The sequence below is a fragment of the Megascapheus bottae genome, chromosome 9 (assembly GCF_031878675.1).
Source record: "Megascapheus bottae isolate mThoBot1 chromosome 9, mThoBot2.hap1, whole genome shotgun sequence".
Classification (NCBI taxonomy): Eukaryota; Metazoa; Chordata; class Mammalia; order Rodentia; family Geomyidae; genus Megascapheus; species Megascapheus bottae.
In genome coordinates, this window is record NC_143517.1 from 17001616 (window position 1) to 17022838 (window position 21223).

Genomic DNA, 21223 nt, shown 5'->3' on the forward strand with positions numbered 1-21223 from the left:
CAGCACCACTTCCAGCTTTTTTTTCTATGTATGTGGTTCCAAGGAATCAAATCTGGGTCTTCATGCATGCTAGGCAAGCACTCTACCACTAGGCCAAACTCCTGGTCTTAAACTATTTTTTTGATTTCCACTTCCCAAGTAACTAGGATTATATAGATATAAACCACCACACCCAGCATAATTTTGGAACTGTAAAGATTTTAGGCATCTAATAGATGGACTATATGCATGTTGCATTGTGAGACAGGCATGGTAAGTCTTTGGGAATCAGAAATTATCTTCAAAGGCTTAAGTGTTGAAGGCCTGGTACCTACCTAATATTGCTATTTGGAAAGGGGTTAAAATCTTTAGATGGTAGAGCCTGGTTGAAGGAAGCAGGTTACTAAGGGCATGCTGCTGAAAAATACCTTATCTTTAGCACCTCCTCTCTCTGCTTCCTACCCATCATAAGGTGAGCAACTCTGTTCTGTCACTTGGTCTCCATCGTTATGTTCTGTCTTACTATAACTCTGTTTCAATGGAGGCAAGTGACTATGGGCTGAAACTTCTTTGAGTCAAAATAAATCTTTTCTCCCTTTACGTTGATTTTTCAGGCACTTGTCAGTGAGAAAAGGCTGACTAATACAACCCCCAACTATAGTACTTGCCTTGACATCTCTTAGTTGTTTCCATTATGTTTTTCAGTTCCTTAAGCCTTTCATACTAAAAGTTAATTCAGTGTGCTAAACATATTACTTTTCCCAGCAAATTCTTTTCCCCAAGTAACTTTTCCAATATCACTTAACTCTACCACAGTATCATCAATAAGTAAATAATCCATTTAGAGTAGAAAATGGGGATGTCATCTACAAAGAAATGAGGCAAACATAGCAGGACTGGTACTGCTTATACTTCAAAAGGCTTTTCTTCATTTTTTATTTTTTTCTGGTGCCAGTCCTACGGCTTAAACCCAGGAACTTAGCACTATCCTTGAGCTTTTTTGCTCAAGACTAGCCACAATGCCACTTCCAGCTTTTAGGTAAAAGTCTCATGGACTTTCCTGCAGGGGTTGGAATGCGATGTCAAATCACAAACTTCAGGGCCAGAAGTTTGGCCTAGTGGTAGAGTGCTTGCCTAGCATACACAAAGACCTGGGTTCAATTCCTTGGTACCACATATAAATAGAAAAAAAAAAAAAGCCAGAAGTGATGTTGTGGCTCAAGTAGTAGAGTGCTAAGCGCTAGCCTTGAGAAGGCCCAAGTACAGTGCTCAGGCCCTGACCTCAAGCCACAGGACTGGCAAATAAATAAATAGATAGATAGATAAATAAATAAATTTTTTTAAAAAATCACAAACTTCAGTTTAAATAACTAGGATTATGTGCATGAGCACCGGCACCTGGATGAAATGTCTACTTTCATGGCATCTGGCTGATACCTATGACCCTATATTTTGGAGGCTTCCCACCAGAACCAATTAAAGGATGTGTTTCAGGTACTGAGCTTAAAAAACAAACAAACAAGAACAACAAAACTGCTGAGCAGGTTTGATATTCTTTTTCTCCATGAGAGTCTGAAATTTTAATATATGCTAAGCAGAGGGTGCCTATGTGACAATTCCCCTCAAAAGTATTGGTCTTGAAGACTTCAATACATTTCTTGAGTTTGAAATTACTTTCTTAATTTCACAATGCAATGCAGGAGGAATTAGCATTCTTCATGAATTCAATAAAAGAGGATTCCCAAAAGTATATACTAGGTTCCTCCAGGATCTGCTCCACATAGCTTTCCCCACTGATGATTTTGCTCTGAGCCCTTCTGCTATGATAACAGGAGTATAAATGCATATGTACTTCAGGTTCGATTCCTTGATACCACATACATAGATAAAAGAAGACGAAGTGCTGCTGTGGCTCAAGTGGTTGAGCCCTAGCCTTGAGAAAGCCCAAGGACAGTGCTTAGGCCCTGAGCCCAAGCCCAGGACTGGCAAAAGTAAAAAAAAAAAAAAAAAATATGAATGATGAGAAGGCTTCTGGAGTTATATTAAGGAAAGAAATGTTTTAAATGGGAATTAGTGTTCCTGAAATAGCAAGATTCTTATTCAAGATCCACATTATACATTCAATCCTACTTCTAAATGTATATGTAGGAAGGTGCTATGCTTACTCCTATGCAGGGATCATGAACTGAAGATACTTCTGTGTGTTGGTTTCAAATAATCTTATATATAATAAAACTTTATGAAAACCAACAGTGAGGCCACGCATGGTAGTTCATAATTATAGTCCTAGCTACTTGAGGAGGTGGAGATGGGTAGGATCAAGGTTCATGGTCTCACAGAGTGCTCAAGACCCAATCTCAACAGAAAAAGATGAGTGTTAGGACACCCACCTGTTACTCCAGCTGTAAAGGAATTATTATATAGGAAGATCGAGGTCTTGGTTGGCTTGTGCATGAAATGCTAGACTTTATTTTAAAATAACCTAAAAGAAAGCCAGGACCTATGGCTCATGCCTCTAATCCTAGCTAGTTAGGGGGCTAAAATCTAAGGACTGTGGCTCAAGCCAGCTCAGGCAAGAAAGTATTCTGTGAGGCTCTTATGTACAATTAATCACCAAAAAACTGGAAGTGAAACTATGGATCAAGTAGTAGAGAACTAGCCATGAGTAAAAAAAGCTAAGGGACAGAGTCAAGGCCCTGAGTTCAAGTCCCAAAAGTGCCCCGTCCTAAAAGGTAACAGAAAGAAAGAGATGAGTACATGGTACAAGTGATATGAGTTCTTGTCTAGCCCTGTGCTTAAATCCCAGCACTGGCAGAAAAATACACACACACACACACACACACACACACACACACACACACACACACTTCCTAACAAACTTTACAACGTATGTATAATACAATCCATTAGTCAAGGACTGACCTTACATCAACTACAAGTTGGTACCTAAGTTATAAATCATGCTTTTCTCCAATACTCTAACAGATATAAAATACTCAGAACCAAAATACTTTATGCATTTTTATACAAATAGAAAACATTTTCCTAACATTTAAAATGTTATCCCTTAATGAGTCCCTCAAAAAAAGGGACAATAGAATCAACCTTTTTAAAGTGGGATAGGGGAGAGCAAGTTTTTATAAAAATTGTAACTGATGCTGGAGAAAGACAGGGGATAGTAATTTCTCCTCCCTTATCTGTGCTTTGCTTTCTTTGTTTTAGTTAGCAACTAATAACTGCAGTCTGAAAATGTAAAATCCGTAAATAAAACATTCCTAAATTCTTACTGGGTCTTAGCTGTGTAACTTGATGAAAATTTGCCATCCCATTCTACCCTATGTGGGTTGATCTCACATTAGTTACTCTGTAATTGTTTCACTTACTAGAGATGCAAATTCCCAACCTATTAAATAGTTGCTATTCAGCCAACTCTTACACTTTACAGACTCAAAGCACAATAGTAGTGAGACTGGCAATTGGTATGTTCTTAACAGAAACATAAATTGTTTCCTCTTAAATACAGATGATAAAAGGCATTGCACTTAATGGAGATAGGGGGGAAAATGCCGAGAATACTAAGATTGATGATGAGCATGAATTTGGAAAAAGAAAAAAATAAATTCAGGCTAGTTTTGTTATTGTCTGTCAGAATGTCAATGTTATGATCATAATATATGGTGAGTACATTAGTTAAGGTGGAAAGAGCTTCAAGTTTGTATATATGTATAGTAAAACACAATATATATAGGGTTGGATATGACCTGGTGGGACATTCTATTGTTTTAGCGGACACACATACAATATATAATCTGATAACAAGCTGTACATTTTTTCCCTTTTGGTTGCATGTATGATATTTTCCATGGTCAGACGGAATCCCATAAAGCAGAATAAACTAATTTCAAGTAAAGTATATAATACCTCCAACAACGATGTTTACCATTTCTTCTACAATGCTCTGTACAATATCTTGTGGCTTTTCTTCATATTCATGGTTTTCTCCATCATATAATACATCATTTTTACATAATGCTTTAAAAGAGAAAAAGTACGAGAACATCTTTATTTTTTGAAAACTTTTACTAAAAAAGTAAAATATTAAAAAAAATGTAACTCTAAGAAATTATATAAGAAACCTTCACAACTAGAACCAGAGGTGTGACTCAAGTGGTAGAGAACCCAGTCATGGGCAAAAAGGCTGAGGGAGGGCATGAGGCCCTGAGTTCAAACTCCAGTACAAAAATGCACTAATCAAAACAAATGTTTTTCGGGTATTTTTCAATATTTTTAACATATTTAAGTTCTCAAGTCAATTTAACAATGATCCATTTGATAAGCTATTTAATGATTATTCAACTTAGTTGGATTTTCTATATTATTCTATACTGTTTAAAAATCAAACTTTTAAAAAAAATTAATACTTAAATAGAACACTTCCATACTATATCTTAGAAAAAATAACTTAATGAAGTTGAAGCACATTTTAATTACTAAAGGATCAACATTGCACTTTCCTAGCTGAGGTTATTAAAGAGGCAATAAAAAGGCCATTTAGATTTCCACTACTTGGGGCCAGGAGTTTGGCCTAGTGGTAGAGTGCTTGCCTAGAATGCTCGAAGACCCCAGTTTGATTCCTTGGTACCACATACATAGTAAAAAGCCAGAAGTGGTGTTGTGTCTCAAGTGGTAGAGCTCTAGCTTTGAGAAAGTCCAAGGACAGTGCTCAGGCCCTGAGCTCAAGCCCAGGACTGCCAATAATAATAATAATAATAATAATAATAATAATAATAATAAAAATTAAATTAGATCTCCACTACGGCTTTTCTTACTATTTCTTCCTCAGAATCTGTATTTTTGATGTAAAACGCCAGGTGTTATAACTCACAACTGAAATCCTATCTATTTAGAAAGTTGAGATCAAGAGAACTGTGGTTCCAGACTCGCCAGGCACACTGACAGACATGTGCCAGTCATTCCAGCTGCTCATTTACAGGAGCACAGCAGTGTAGACTGGGTTGGGCAAAATAAATAAATAAATAAATACAATGAAACCTTATTAGATAAATATCAAAAACAAAAAGAGCTGGAGGTACCACTCAAAATGGTAGAGTTCAAGCTCCAATACTAATAAAAAATTTTCTAAGAAGCAAATAAATATCTTTCAATGTTATGAATAACAAAATAGGTAATCACACATTACAACTTCTGAATAGCCTATGGAAACTGACAGAACTTAACATAATATATCTACAGATAAAAACCAGGATTTCCACTGAGTGGTTCAAAGTCGAAATTAGAATGTTTTCATATCTGGGATCTTGTTCTGGGAGCCACTGTCCTACCAAATGCCCAGACTGTACATTAGCCAGTAGCAATTCTTCCACTGTTCTCTCTTGCTATTTTTGTAAAGGATCACCAATTATTTCATTTATTTTTATTATTACCTTTAAGTAATTTCACAAAGGAGCTGCCAATTAACAAAGTAGAATGCATCCTGATTCATGGCAACCCTTTCTACACTGTTACCCATCTCTCCCAGTAGGATACCCAGTTCATTCTTGCCAGCATTTCCCATGTCTCGCCTTCCTCACTTTATTTATCTGACTCTTTCCTCTTGGCTCTACCTTTTCTCTTACAAGTAATCATTTCTTGGTATTTCTTTTGTTGGGCTTTGACTTTGCCTTCCTAAGGAATTATACTATTTGAGTTCTCCCTTGAGCCTCTTATATTTCAGTTAATATATTTATAACCATTGCACACCATCCATACTCATGAGTTCAAATCTAGCTCCCACATATAAGGGGAAAAACATGCATCTTGCCTCTTTGGGCCTGACATAATTCACTTAACACAACTTTTCCAAATCTTTCCATTTCTTTACAAATTATACAAAATCATCCTTTCTAACGAATGAGTAAAATTCCACTGTGTACGTCACATTTTCTTGATCCATTCAGGCATCTGGGCAGATTCTAGACCTTGGTCATGGCGAACATTGCTACAATGGATGTGGTTGTGTAGGTGGCTTGAAAACTTTTACTGAAAATGTATTCTTTTTAAAAATGAAGAAAAAAATGTAACTGGTTTGTATAACCTGGTTTGTGATCTTTTGGATAAATGTCTAGGAGTGAAATTGCTATGTTTAATTACTTGAGGAACCTCTATAATACTTTCCAGATACATTCCTATCAAGCATATTCAGAGTTTCCTTTGGCCACATCCTCATCAGCATTTATTAAGGTTTGTTTACATGGTAATGGCCATTTAAACTGGGATGAGATAGAATCTAGTGTTGGTTTGATCTGCATTTCCTTTATGGCCAGAGCATGTCTTCATGTGTCTGTTAGCCATTTTTACTTTTATTCTGAGAAGTCTCTCTTTAGGTCATTAGCCCATATATTAATAAGGTTGTTGGGTCTCTCAGAGGATAATTCTTAAAAGTTTTATGTACATTTACAATAGCAGGCCCTTGTCTGACATATAGCTGGGAAAATCTTCTCCCCTTTCTGTAGCTTTTTATTGGCTAGGTCCTTAGCTTTACAGAAACATATAAATCTGATACAATCCCATCAAATCTTTCATTTGTCGTGCTTTTGGATCCAAGGAGCCCTAACGTTTCCTCTACTCCTTCCTGTAATAGTTTCATGGTTTCAGATCTTGAACCAAGCCCCAGTTCCTGTTTTCTAGAGGTTAATTAGAGATAAGAATTTCATGTCCTTTTGTGCCCGGGCTGGCTTTGAACCTTGATCCTCAGATCTCAGCCTCCTGAGTAACTAGGATTACAGGTGAGAGCCACCATGCCCGGCTTGAACACAGTATTTTCTAAAGTCGAAATGATTTCCTACAACTTCCTAAAAATGTCTTAGGAGATCCCTTGTTTGCTATAAAACTAAGGAGAAAACTCAAGTTCTTAAAGTGCTTAGACATTTATGATTCTTTAGAAAATCTTATCTTCTCCAAAGGAAGTCTACAGACTAAATTACTACTGAGATGCTACTATGTACACCATAGTGTTAACAGAACATCAGTAGGTGAAATTAACTTTAACTTAAAAGGTCACAATTACATTTGATTATCCACTAGATCATACTGTTTTTCCACATTTCTTCATTTCCACCCACTTCCCTTAGCACATATACACCCGAATTCCCTTGTCAAGATTACTTTCAGCTGCAGTTGCCTGATCAGCTTCAGTCTGCTCATTCTCTGCACTGGAAATATCAGATCCATTTTCAGGCTCTGTGTCATCCTGAAGACTTTTATCCACATCATTTGTATGGGGGTCAATGTCCCCTTCATGTTCTTGGGATATATGATCAATAGTTTGAGGTGGCAAAAATCTAAGTTGAGGTGATTCAGGCTCATGATGGCTTACTGGAGACTGTAACAGATGATGATGTTGTCGATGTCTTTCTTTCTCCATTTGTTTGGCCTCTTGTAACTGAAAAGAAATAATTTCTACTATTACTACAATTACTAGTTCAAAAGCTAGAAGGATAAGGTTTCATCCAATTAGAACTCTAATATAGGAGATAGCATCTTGCATCTAGGCTTCATATAAACAAACAAAAAACAATTCATAAAGACTTCCAGTATCTTTCACTTTATTTTACTTCTATGCAAAGTCAAAGAAGGCAAGAAACTTCACAAACCAAACAAAATAAAACACAATACAGTAAGAAGTGTAGGTGGAAAAGATTTTACTATAATTCCTTTCTATATCTGATAACTGCAGTGCTTTACATAAGCTTTTTAAAAATACTTACTGCTTGATTTTCCATACGTGCAAAGATAACATTTAGCATTTGAGTAAGAGTAGCTTTGGCCGTTGTCTGATTGATGAGATTTTTGCTTGCAAGATAGATATTGTAACATGTTCTCACAGCTTGCAGTACAGTTCCTTCATGAATTTCTATGTGTTGTGATGTTACTGCAGTAAGTAAAGCCTTTTAAAAAAGTTTCACAATAAAAATATGAGTATTTTCAACATTACTGATATAAAGCTTTCAAAAACAATTACCACATTCACACAGTACATACAATTTCTGCCTGCCCTGAATATATCAAATCTGCCATCAATTCTTAAAATAGTTAATAATTTCCTCATTCTGGAAGTAATTACTACATAATCTTCTTAACTCCAGACTACCATTTAACTAATGTCAAACCAAGTCTCACTATAAACATTACTTATTAAAATGCATAGCATTTACATTGTCTTAGCTGAATATAAAACATATGCTTCATGTGTTTTATCTGTTCTATAAGATTATCAGCTTTGGAAAATACTACGTCTTTATATCACCTTCAAATTTTTCTTGCTGTTTTAAATGACTAACCACAATAAATAGACTATTATTATCATTATTATAAAATACATTTATAAACTTTTAGGACAAAGCATTTAAAATAGTCCTAAATGAATTATCCAATAAAATATACAACTTTATGTGAATTTTTACACATTAGGTACTTGGAATTTCTCTAGTGCACACATTCCTGTTGTCCTCTTTATGGTGCACAATTCTACTAGAGTTAGAATTAATGAACATATATGTAATCAGTAAATTTTTATTAAACCCTGAATGCTATGAAATTACAAACAGGACAAAATAATTGGACAGTTTCTAGAACATGCCTTGTGAAACAAATACATCAATGGAATGAAAAGGCTCAGAAGGGACTATATTCACACATAAGGAAGCATTTTTACATGTAAATAATTTTAGAGTATTAAAAATTATATTGATATATACACACAGTACTGTAATAATAACACTGAATACCATCCCTGCAGGAATTCAACCATCCAGGCTCATTATAGCACAAACCTGGAATGGTATTCAGTAGATGGTACAATGAAATAATGAAAGCTGTTGGACAATATATAGCATTTATGTTAATCTATGGGTTGAGAAGACAGGCTAAGAGGGGCCAAACAGTACTGAAAGAACATTAGTAGCCTTTAAGGATCTCATGCTAAACTTGAAGAGTGGAATACATAAGAAAACCACACCAGAAACTGAAAACCTATGGGAAAATTCTAGGGACCCAATGCTTAATTAGGACATTCAAAAGAAGACAGGAATACAGTTTCATTCTAATGAACACTTGGCATTCATTCATCCTGATATGGTGTCAAAAAGCACCAAACTACCCTGTTATAACTAGAATGTACATAATCATCTTTCCTAATATTTTTAAGTTAGAATGCTTTTTCTGATTCCAAAAAGTACTGTTTGTGTATGTGTGCATACACACACACACATGTATATATATATACACATATTGCATAAATTCACACGGTATAATGAATTACCTTTATTATCTGTAACTGAACTCCTTCATCCGTCTGAGGTCCTTGAAAGCAGCCACATATTGTTTCAATAATTCGATCTATTAATTTTTTGCCTGGGGTTGTACTGTCTGGAGCATTGCCGGTCAAGTGCCCATAAGCAATAAGTTTCTGAAATAGAAAAAATAAAGATCTCAATTAAAATAACTGTACTACTTGTATACTATGGCCAAATGCCATATAAAGATTGCCTGAAAAGTTTATTATCGACACAAGAAATTACTTATATTTGAATAACTACAAAAAGAAAATGACTACAAGTCAACCCTGATCAGGCAGACAGTGCTTTGAGAAAGCCAAGTCTTAAGAACTTCTCCCTGATGCATTAAAACTGCTAACTGCTTTCGATTAAACAAGGCTTAATTGATATTGTTGATACCGGTGAAAACTATCTTAATCCTTTGCTTATTTTTTTTTTTTTTGCCAGTCCTGGGACTTGAACTCAGGGCCTGGAATTTCCTCAAGGTAGTGTTCTACCACTTAAGCCACAGCACCACTTCCAGCTTTTTCTGTGTATGTGGTACAGAGGAATTGAATCCAGGGCTTGGATGTTAGGCAAGCCCTCTACCACAAGACCATGCTTCCAGCTCTTTCAATACTTCTAAATGACACCAAACCACATCAGTTGATTTGAAGAAACCTGTTTTCCTAAACTGGCTTCCAAAAATCATAAATTTGTTCATTCATTACTACCATTATGGCCTGGAAGACACTGGATGTTAAGATTCTAATTTTCCAGGAAAAATAAGTTCAGAAACCAGATGTACTTATCTCTATCTATCTTAAGGACAAACCATATGATCTCTTCATAACCACCGAGTTGATAGTTGAATATGTGAATCTATATAATCCCCAATAACAACACCTGAGCATGTAAGTTTGCCTTACAAAATATCTGAGGAGAGGAGAGGAGAGAGAAGGGGGAAAGAGGGTAGGGAGGGAATGAGGAAGTGTCTACATATATGAGTGTGAATCAGGATGAAAGAATTCAGTAAATTTTCTATCACAAATGAAATAGCATAGATAAAGTAGTGAAATAAAAATTTGCCAATATGAAACTGTTTCTTTCACAGCTTGGAACTTTTCATCTGTCAAGATCATCTGTATACTTGCAATGAAATTATGAAACATACAAAATTATCAACACAGGAAGATAGGCCAAGAGCAGCTGACAAGAAGCATTATGTGCCTGTCCTGCCATGTACCAAATAACAGTCCCCACTCCTGCTTTATATAAAATAGCAAGCATTTAGCAGTTTTCCAAATGATGGTATGTGTAAAGCTAGCAAATTAAAACACTATTGTTCTAGCTAGATGTTGTGGTGGTGCACACCTGTTGTCCTAGCTACTGAAGATACCAAACCTAGGGAATTGCTTGAACTCAACAGTTCAAGATTAGCCTGACCAATGGAATAGAACTGAAGACCCAGATATCAACCCACAGACCTATGGCTACCTAATCATCGATAAGGGAGCCCCAAAAAATAACATGGAAGAAAGACAGCCTCTTTAACAAATGGTGCTGGCAGAATTGGGTTAAGCACCCTAAAGCTGGATCCTCATATGTCACCCTGAACCAGAATTAATTCCAAATGGATCAAAGACCTTGAGGTAAAAGCAGATAACCTCAAAACTTTACAGGAAGAAATAGGAAATACACTAGGAATCATTGGCACAGGTAGAAACTTTCTTAATAAAGGTCCAGAAACACAAAAAATTAAAGAAAATAGACCTACCTAAAAAAAATTCAATCTCGGGCTAAGAGTTTGCTGGTGATAGAGTGCTTGCCTAGCATGCACGAAGATAGGGGTTTGATTCCTTGGTGCCACATACACTTAAAAAAAAAAATCTGGAAGTGGTGCTGTGGCTCAAGTGGTAGCGTTCTAGCTTGAGAAAACCCAAGGACAGTGCTTAGGCCTTGAGCTCAAGTCCAGGACTGGCAAAAAATAATAAATAAGTAAGTAAATAAATAAATAATAAATAAAATGAATCTCTCAAAACCAAATCCTCAAAGAAACAACCATACCATTAAAAGGCAGGCTAAAGACTTAGAGACTTCTCTGAAGAGGAAATATAAATGGCTTATAGACATGAAGAAATGCTCAACATCTCTGGCAAATGCAAATCAAAACAACTTTGAGATTCTACTTCACTCCAGTTAGAATGGCCATGATCAAGAAATCTAATAAAAACATATGCTGGAGGGGATGTGGCCAGGAGGGATCACTACTACACTGTTGGTGGGAGAGTAAACTTGTTCAACCACTATGGAAAGCACTATGGCAGTTCCTCAAAAGACTAAACACAGAGCTTCCCTATGACCCAGCAGTCCCACTTCTTGGCATTTATCCAAATGTCCAAAACAAGGACACACTAAAGCTATTAGCACAACGATGTTCACTGCAGCAGTATTTACCATAGCAAAGATATGGAACCAACCCAGATGCCCCTCAGTGCATCAAGAAGATGTGATACTTATACACAATGGAATTCTATGCTGCCATCAGAAAGAACGACATCCCCCCATTTGTAAGGAGATGGAAAGACTTGGAAAAAATAATATTAAGTGAAGTAAGCCAGACCCAAAGGAGCATAGGATCCATGGTTTCCCTCATTTATAATAATTACTACACAATCAGGATTCTCCTAGCAATGGATCAAAATAGCTCAAAAGCTGTGTACATAAGGTCATACAAGATGAGTCGAAATGAAATGAACTCTAGGTTAATGAAACAAAGTTTATCTTTGTGATTTCTGTTCTTAATGTATTACGTGACATTATTTCTTTTTTCTCTTTTTTTTCCCACTGATAGTTAATCTCATGAGGTTACTGAATTTATATACTGATAAACTGTATATACATTTGTTTGTTTGAAATAGGGAAGGGAAGGGGGAAAACAAGATGAGTAGGAAAGGGGAACAAAAACAGGAGTAGTATCTAAGTTCAAGAAGCAATGTACCCACTACTTGACAAATGTAACTGTAATCCCTCTACATATCCAGATAATAAAATACAATAGAAAAAAATAAAAAAAGAAGAGATTAGCCTGAGCAATATACCAAGACTCCCATCTCAAAAAGAAAAATAATTAACAAGAACAACAAAAATAATCCTATACTAGCATCATAAATCTTACATTTCTTGAATAGAAAAAAGATCAACACTTTCATTATTGATAACAAAAGTAGACTTCAGTTTTTGCTAAGGTAATGGTTGTTATCACTAACCTAAAAGCATCTTTCTATAACTATTGTTTACCTTGAATATAAGAAACTATTTGATATCTTATCTCTAAAAAAAGAATAGTCACATTTTTGTTCAAATGTCAGAAATCATCAACTGTTAGTAATTTAGAAACACATTTTAAAAAGTTTTTAGATACTTTTTCATACACACCTGCAAACAATCTAAAGATGTACTAACTATTCGGGGACATCTGGACTGGCATGCCAACTCAAAAGGTAAAAAGTACTTGTCTGCTTCAATAAAATTTGTCTTTGATTTCACTGGTGGAAGGGTGCTTGATCCAACTTTTGCTTCTCCATGGGGAGGACTAAATGAAAAACAAGAGTCTAATTTTAGAAATTCATTTTTTTCATAATAAATTCATAGAAAAAATTAGCAATGTTCCAAAATGAGAGAAGAGTGTGATTACTGTTACATGTATTTTGTTGATGATAAACTCTTAGAAACAGAATTACAGCTCTAAATGAAACCTTGAGAAACCAGTCCTCTATCTTCTAACAGGACATGAAGAAATCAAGGCCTACAGAAAAATCAGTGACTTGCTACAAGGTCAGAAAGTAGTGGAGGATTCCTGTTTTACCAAAGACCTAAAGATTTATTATGTAAATGTCTCACTTGCACCCACCTGCAGTATCATACCCTAAAATGCAACAAGCTTCTGCACACCTTCCAGTTAAACTGTACCTCTCAATTACTTTCAATCTGTTCTAAAGAAGCTAACCCAATTTAAAAATACATCCTAGGTATTTTTCTAAATATAAATAAAAATCGTTAAGAAAAGATATTAATATATGCATCATGGTATTTCAGAAATACTTCTCTACACTTACATGACAGTTTTGTAACTCTATGCCTAACAATTCTATTTCTTACAATTCTATTTCTTAAAACTATAAATATCACTATAAATATCACATGTAAAGTTTGTCCTCTAAAAACAGATGCTTGTATTATTACTTTGACCAAGACAGCCAAGTTTGCAAATTATTTTTACTAAAGAAAAGAGGGAAATCCCACAAACCTCTGCTTTTCAGTTTCAGCTTTTATTTCATCTGGTAGAGGGAAGAAAAAGAGAAGCACACATTAGAAAATTTCACAACAGAAAGATCATTAAATAACTTGATTATATAGTCTTTGTAAATCCACTTGGAACTTCTGAAATATTCGAAAGACTGGGAATTCAAAGGAAAACTAAGTACTAGAAGTCTGTTTTAGTTAAATGTATTAATTTATACAAATACTGTATGGCTATTCAAAGAATGGACATTACCAACCAGACTTAGAATTGCAATAGAATTCCATTTTATCAGATCAATTGCCTTTCTGTCAACTAGGTCATACTAAAGTCACACAATACACAGCATATTTGGGAGAGGGTCCTTTAATGCACCCCACTTGGGCATCTGAGAGATTATCAGCCCAGAACAGTAACTTCTTGAATAGGTATACATTTGCTATTTAACCATGTTTTCCTATTCATGCATATACAAGGTACTATAAAATATGCATGCTAACTTAATAACGAATTTTCCCTTTTGCTATATATAATCTAAGAGACTTGGTATATCAGATAAATCTTAAATGATGGAAACTGCTTAAGTAAATCTACATGAAGTTGAAAAGAAAAGCACATGCCAAGCACATGTTATACTTGACATAAAGTAAATTTACATAGACCATAACATTGCACATGTAAATATCTTAATAAATAAATCTTACAGCAACCCTGTGAATGTACTAATGTACTAATCAAGAGTTCTTTAAATAATAGAAAACTAAGGTTGAATACTTTGTCTATGAGCTATGTGGTTAGGGTGTCTGGCTACTCAAATTTCTCCAGGTTACAATATTAGGTAGTCAATTAAAGATCCTGATTTATTACAGTATATTACACTGCAGCATCTAAAACTATCAAGAAAAATATTTTATATAATCTATGCCTATAAATTTAATAATTATCAAAACTACCATTTTAGCACTTCCCATGTACCAGACTCTCTAGTAAGCTCTTTATAAAGCATAACATCATCTTCTAATGTAACTTATTTATAAATTATGCTTAATTTATTCATTACCTACGATGTCAGAAACTTGACGGTTTAGTGTTTCAGTCTAATTTTCTTTGAACCAAAGTCCTTTCTGCTTTAACAAGGGTAGGAGTAAAGGAAGAACATTACAAAAATTATCTAGACCTATTTTAAAACTACTCAATAAAGATTCACAATACCTAATCCTTAAAATTGGTGTCAGACATAAAAATCCACAGTACAAACAAAAATAATTCAACTAACTTAAAAAAATGTATAAAGCTATGAGTATGTTTCAAGTGGTACAGCATTTGTCTAACAGCCTTGAGGAAAAAAAAGTATAGATAATAGGAAAAAATACAGCATCAATTCACCTCATTTTTTTTTTTCTTTTAGTTGTTCTGGGATTCAAACCTCAGGCTTGCAAAACAAGTTACCATTTGAGCTATGCTTGTATTTCTTTGCAGTTTACTTTGAAGTAGGATTTCATGTTTTTGCTCAAGCTGGTCTGGGACTTCAATCCTCATACCTACACTTCCCTCTCAGATCTGGGATTACATATATGCACTACCCATGTCTGGCTTAGTTGCTGAGTATTGAGTTGTCTAACTTTTGCCCCTGCTGGCCTAAAATCACAACCCTCCCCAAAAGCTAGGATTATAGGAGTGTGCCACCACAGCATTTGTCATTATGTGACCATGAGTACAACTCTCAATTACTGAATAGTTGCAAAGATCACTTATAACACCAGTTATTTGTATAGTCATGAATTATAGCTGTACATTTGCAATTGACTTAATTAGAAGAAACACTAAACTTGAGATTCTTTTTCTTTTTACAAAAGGTTTCACATTGGTTGGTTCAAATACTATTTATAACACTTGCCAATCATGCATTTCACACTAACCAGTCACATTTCCACAGGTAGTCAGTTCACAGGTTGAGGCCTACCCCTTGCCAACAGGCAGGTGCAGGACTTAGCAAAGGGCCTAAGCAGCCTGCAGAGCCTGCCAACTGTCATTTAGTCATGCAGGGTTGATGCAGGGCTGGAGGCCACCGGCCTTTTGGGAACATCCCACTTGCTCAATTCCTATCTGTGGGTGGAATTGGCAGGCTTAGGTTATAGGTGACACCCAAGGCAAAGGTGGTGACTGTGAGAAATGGCACTTGCTATGCCCTGAGCACAGGAAGGGGATGGAGGCCTCTTAGAGGTGGTGGCTCATCCCTTGCTGGGCAGGTGGGAGGGGCTCCCCAGAGGTCCAGACATTACAATAGAGCTACAAGCCCCTACTGCAGGCCTGGGGTAGCAGCACAGAAAAAAACACCAATAGCCCAAGAAAGGTGGAGCTTCTTTCTAGACAGAAACATGTAAACTGCCCAGAGCTACACAATTTCTTTTCTCACAGAATTCCTCAAAGATGTATCGACTAGGATATCACTTATGAGGTAATTTCCGCCCCTTCCCCTAGGTTAATTAATTGGAGGTAAGAGTCACATATTTTCATGCTTTTCCTGAGCAGTGGAAAATTACAGATGTGAGCCACCGACACCTGACAATGTTCATTTATATATTTAAACAGCCTTTTAGAAATTCACCCAATACAATTTTAATCTTTTCAAGTATACTTAATAATTGAAACCTAGTCAACACTTTTGGTAAGGTATGTAACTCACTTAATAAACAGGAAAGGATGTGGTTTTTTTAAAGCATATGCAAGTTATATTTGATCTCATAAATATATTAAATATTCCTTACCATGTTTACTGCTAACTGTGTTTAGTAACTCTTCTTTCCCCACTGACAGTGCAAATACAACTTCAACATGAGACATATCGTCCTAACATTATAATTTCTATCCACCTCTTGATGCAATTTTATCTTACAGCAGCTTCTACTCAGTGCCAAGAAATCTGAGGAAAGACCTCAAAGTCAAAAGAGAGACTCTTAAAACACATCAGAATTTACTCATTGTAAGTAGTCTTCTTCAAAGCATTAACTGAGAATCTATGCATCAATTATTATAATGCGTGTAGTATTCTAAACTATTTGTGGAGTTTGTAGTTCTCTGCTCATCTCCTACTTTTAAATTAATGACCTCAGAAGGAAAATTTAATCACCAACTAATCAAAAATGGCTTAGACCTCTAAAGATGCTGAGGGACTATAAAATGAAAAGTTTTTTAATTCTCTATTTCTGCGATTCATTTTGAATTGTGAGTCTAAGAGTTAAAGTAACTCTTAATTCTCTTCCTGGACAATTTCTTGCTATAAGGCCAACAAGAGATGAGTCTACTTATCCTCTCCTTGATCTGGGCTTCCTTAAAAAAATCACTTAGTAACAAACAGAATGCAGTGAAACTGATAGTGAAGGAATGCCAAGGCTTGTTCAGAAAAGGCCAAGCAGTTCTTGCCTTATTTTCTAGGGAGGAAGACACTCTAGACACCATCTTCCCCTTCAGAATCTAAAGGGGAAGCCTAAAAAACTTGAAGACTGTGGGATGAAAAGAGATTCAGCAACTAGTCCTAGTTGAGCCCAGTTTTGGGTCACCATAGCATAGTCCTTGAGCCAACAAATGGGTGAGAAAGATTCTAGAAGAATCCGGATTCCCCTGTTATTTTTGAGTTTTCCCAGCTGTGGTTCCAGACATTGTTCCACCCATCTGAAATCCTAAAAGGAAGTCTAATAAGTGAACAAATAATACAGAAAATAATAAATTTGTTACTACAATATACCATGAGTCTTTGGTGCTGACCAATGAAAGAAGTAATAGAGGAGAAGCAGAAAGGACTGCCAAGAATATGGTAAATTCCATTAATAGGTTCTGAAGATTTGAATAAGGAAATGAGATGTTAACAAGTATAGTTCTCTACAAAATACACCTTTTCTATAGTTTAATGCAGTCCCACTTATCCATTCTCTGATTTGTTGTGTTTATTGGTCCTTATTAAGAAAGTTTCAACCTGTGCCAAGGAGACCTAGTATATCTCCTATTCCTTTTTGTAAAGTTTTCAGTGTTATCTCCTTTTACATCGAGGTATTTGATCCACTTGGAGTTAAACCTGGTGCAAGGTAACAAAGAAGGATCCAACTTTAGTTTTCTGCAGGTACTTAACCAGTTCTGCCAGCACCACTTGTTGAAAAGGCTGTCTTTCTTCCATTCTATTTTTTTTTTTTTGGCTCCCTTATCAAAGATTAGGAGGCCATAGGTTTGTGGGTTAATATCTGGGTCCTCAGTTCTTTTCTCCTGTCTTCAGGCCTGTTCTTGTGCTAGTGCCAAGCTGTTTTGGACACTATAGCTCTGTAATGAGTCTAAAGTTTGGTACTGAAATTCTTCCTGCGCTGTTCCTCGCTAAGAATTGTTTTTGCTATATTGGGTCTTTTATTATTCCATATGGAATTTTGGATTGCCTCTTCTATTTATTTAAAGAATGACATTGGGATATTGATGGGTAATGTGTTAAATTTGTAGAGAGCCCTTAGCAAGATTGCCATTTTCACGATGTTAATTTTTCCAATCTAGGAGCATGGGAGGTTTTTTCATTTCCTCAATTCTGCTTTAATTTCCTTTTTCAGGGTTTTAAAGTTTTCATCAAAAAGGTCCTTTACATTCTTAGTTAATTCCCAGGTATTCTATTTTCTTTGAGGCTACTGCAAAAGGAGTTGCTTTCGGGTTGTTGCCTCGTTCCTTTCACTGTTGGCATAAAGGAAGGCAGTTAATTTTTGAGGGCTAATTTTATATCCTGCTACCTTGCCAAAGTTTTGAATCAGCTCGAGCAGCTTGGGAGTGGAGTCTATAGGGTTCTTTCAATATAGAATCATGTCATTTGCAGAGCTTCTATGTGGCAAAGGAGAGCTAGCAAATTAACTAGAAAGCCTACAGAGTGGGAGAAGGTCTTCACTAACAATACAACAGACAAAGGCCTCATATCTAAAATATATCAACAGCTCAAAAAATTGAATCACTCCAAAACTAATCTCCAAAAAAACATCATCCCATTAAAAGATGGGCCAAAGACTTAAAGAGAGTCTTCTCTGAAGAAGAAACAAAAAGGGCCTATAGACACATGAAGAAATGCTCAACATCTCTGGCCATAAACAACTCTAAGATTCCACCTCACTCTAGTTAGAATGGCCAGCATCAAGAAATCTAATAACAACAGATGCTGGAGGGGATGTGGCCAGGAGGGATCACTACTACACTGTTGGTGGGAGTGCAAACTCATTCAACCACTATGGAAAGCAGTATGACGGTTCCTCAAAAGACTAAACATAGAACTGCCCTATGACCTAGCAATTCCACTACTTGGCATTTACCCAATCATCCAGAAACAAGGACATACTAAATCCACTAGCACAATGATATTCATTGCAGCACTATCTACCATAGCAAAGATATGGAACCAACCAAGATGTCCCTCAGTTGATGAGTGGATCAACAAGATGTGGTATTTACACAGATTGGAAGTCTAAGCTGCTATCAAAATGAATGACATCACCCCATTTGCCAGGAAATGGAAAGACTTAGAAAAAAAATCATACTGAAATAAACCAGACTTACAGGAACATAGGCTCAATAGTTTCCCTCATTTGTCATAATCAGTAGAAACCTTGGGCTCTCCTAGCAGAGATTTACATTAGAACAAAACCTAGATACATAAGGCCATATAGAATGACACTAAATGAAAGGACCTCCAGAATATAGAAACAAAAGCCATATAAGGAATGACTGTTGTCCTTAATGTACTGTTATCTCTCATCTCTTCTGCTGTCCCTTGGTTATCTCATATTGTTACAGTATTTCACCTGGTTATCTGATATACTGTATATATGCATATTTGGTTATTTGAAGTCCGTTGGGAAGGGAGGAAAACAAGATGGGGGCAGGGTGGGGGGAGGGAAAAGGGGACCAAGACATGAGAAAGGATATCAACGTATGTGATGTGATGCACCTTTTATCTAGTGAATATAATGTAACCCTTCTATTAATTACAATATATTAAAAAATACTCTTTTCCTTTTTCAAATCACCTAATCTAACATCTTTGTAGCACACTCCTTATCTACCTTCTAGCATCTGGGCAATCTAGAGCTAACCTATCAAAGTCTGACTCAGATGACACTCAGACTTAACTTTACAGGTGAAATATTCCACAAGAGGATTTAGCTTCCAATTTGGCTCCTCCTCTCATTCACCTTTCCTGCTTATGTGTGCCTCTAGAACTTTCTCATAAAAGCACTCTGACTACTTGCTTATCCTTGATTCTGGGCTTCTTGAATGTAAGGGATATCTATTAACAAACATCTGTTTATGTGGTACAATAAATTTCATTATGTGTTTGTTATAAATGATCAAATCAAACACATAATATTTCATACTAATTTTATGAGTTTCATATACTATTTTTGGTGAAAACATTTAAATTCTACTTAGTAAATGTGAAATGGACAGTAATTACTTTTAGACACAACAGCTAATATGTTAATATGTTAAGTATTCATAACTGAATGAATGAACCAACATGGTACATAAACACTGAATAATACTGGTATTCAGTTCTTTTTTGCTGTTGTTTCCCCCCAGTGATGGGGCTTGAACTCTGGGCCTGGACACTGACCTTGAGCTCTTTAGCTCAAGGATAGTTCTCTACCATTTGAGCCACAGTGCCACTTCAGGTTTTCTAGTGGTTAACTGGAGATAAGAGTCTCACAAGCTTTAATGCCTGGGCTGCTCCTGAGTAGCTAGGATTACAGATGTGAGCCACTGGCACCTGGCTAATACTCAGTTCTTAAAGAAGGATATCTTGTTATTAGTGACAAGATGGCCAAACAAGAAAGATGTTATGCTAAATGAAGTAAGACAAGCACAGAAAAACAAGTACTGGAAGTGGCATTGTGACTCAAAGTGGTAGAGCATTGGCATTAGGTGAAGATCTCAGGAACAGTGCCCAGGCCCAGAGTTCAAGCCTCATGACCGACAAAAAAAAAAAAAAGAAAGAAAGAAAGAAAGAAAAACAGACAGACCGACCCAGAAAACAAGTACTATAAGATCTCATTTATATGAGAAATCTAAAAAAGTAGAAAACATAGAAACAAACAAGGATATAATGGTAGTTAACAGTCTGGGAAAGGGAAAGGCATTGATTAAAGGTTATAAATTTTCAGTTAGGCAACAGAAATAGTGATCTACTAACCAGAACAGGGATTATTTTTATTTTTGCTTTTCTTAGCATTTAGCACAGTGTCAGTCACATAGTAAACAGGCATTAAAAGTTCCCTTTCTTTACTATTTCTTTTTCCTTTTTTCTCATACTTTTCCTACTTTTGTTTCTTGCCTATGACATCAGTAGTAAAAAAAAAAAAATAGAGTCCAGTCTTTTATATATTCAGAGTTTAGACTTTTCAGTTTTAATTGGTTAAAAAACAAACTATGACATACAGGTGATATGGAGAAAAAAATGCCTTTCTTCAGAGTCCCAAATTCAGGGATGCTACTTTTTAACAAAATGTGCATGATTTTAATCCACAGTTTTCAAACACTTCTTCCTACTGGGGAATTGTGGCTCATTTCTGTAATCCTAGCTATCTGGAAGGGAGAGACTGAAAAAAATAATAGT

At 35.8% G+C, this 21223-nt stretch overlaps 1 protein-coding gene across 2 annotated transcripts in view; it reads right to left on the reverse strand.

Annotated features, from left to right (window-relative positions):
• Positions 1 to 21223, reverse strand: part of Arfgef1 (ARF guanine nucleotide exchange factor 1) — a 121663-nt gene that overhangs the window by 75317 nt on the left and 25123 nt on the right. Inside the window, exons 1-7 of one of the 2 annotated variants that reach the window (XM_090338911.1) lie at positions 14657 to 14675; positions 13603 to 13633; positions 12732 to 12888; positions 9299 to 9445; positions 7746 to 7925; positions 7144 to 7420; positions 3901 to 4011 (exon numbers count right to left, since the gene is read on the reverse strand). In XM_090338911.1, coding sequence (XP_090195037.1) covers positions 3901 to 4011; positions 7144 to 7420; positions 7746 to 7784 — 427 coding nt within the window. In that variant the 5' untranslated portion in view covers positions 7785 to 7925; positions 9299 to 9445; positions 12732 to 12888; positions 13603 to 13633; positions 14657 to 14675. Of the gene's footprint in view, positions 1 to 3900; positions 4012 to 7143; positions 7421 to 7745; positions 7926 to 9298; positions 9446 to 12731; positions 12889 to 13602; positions 13634 to 14656; positions 14676 to 21223 lie in introns of those variants that run through there. The other variant, XM_090338910.1, reaches the window with a different exon arrangement.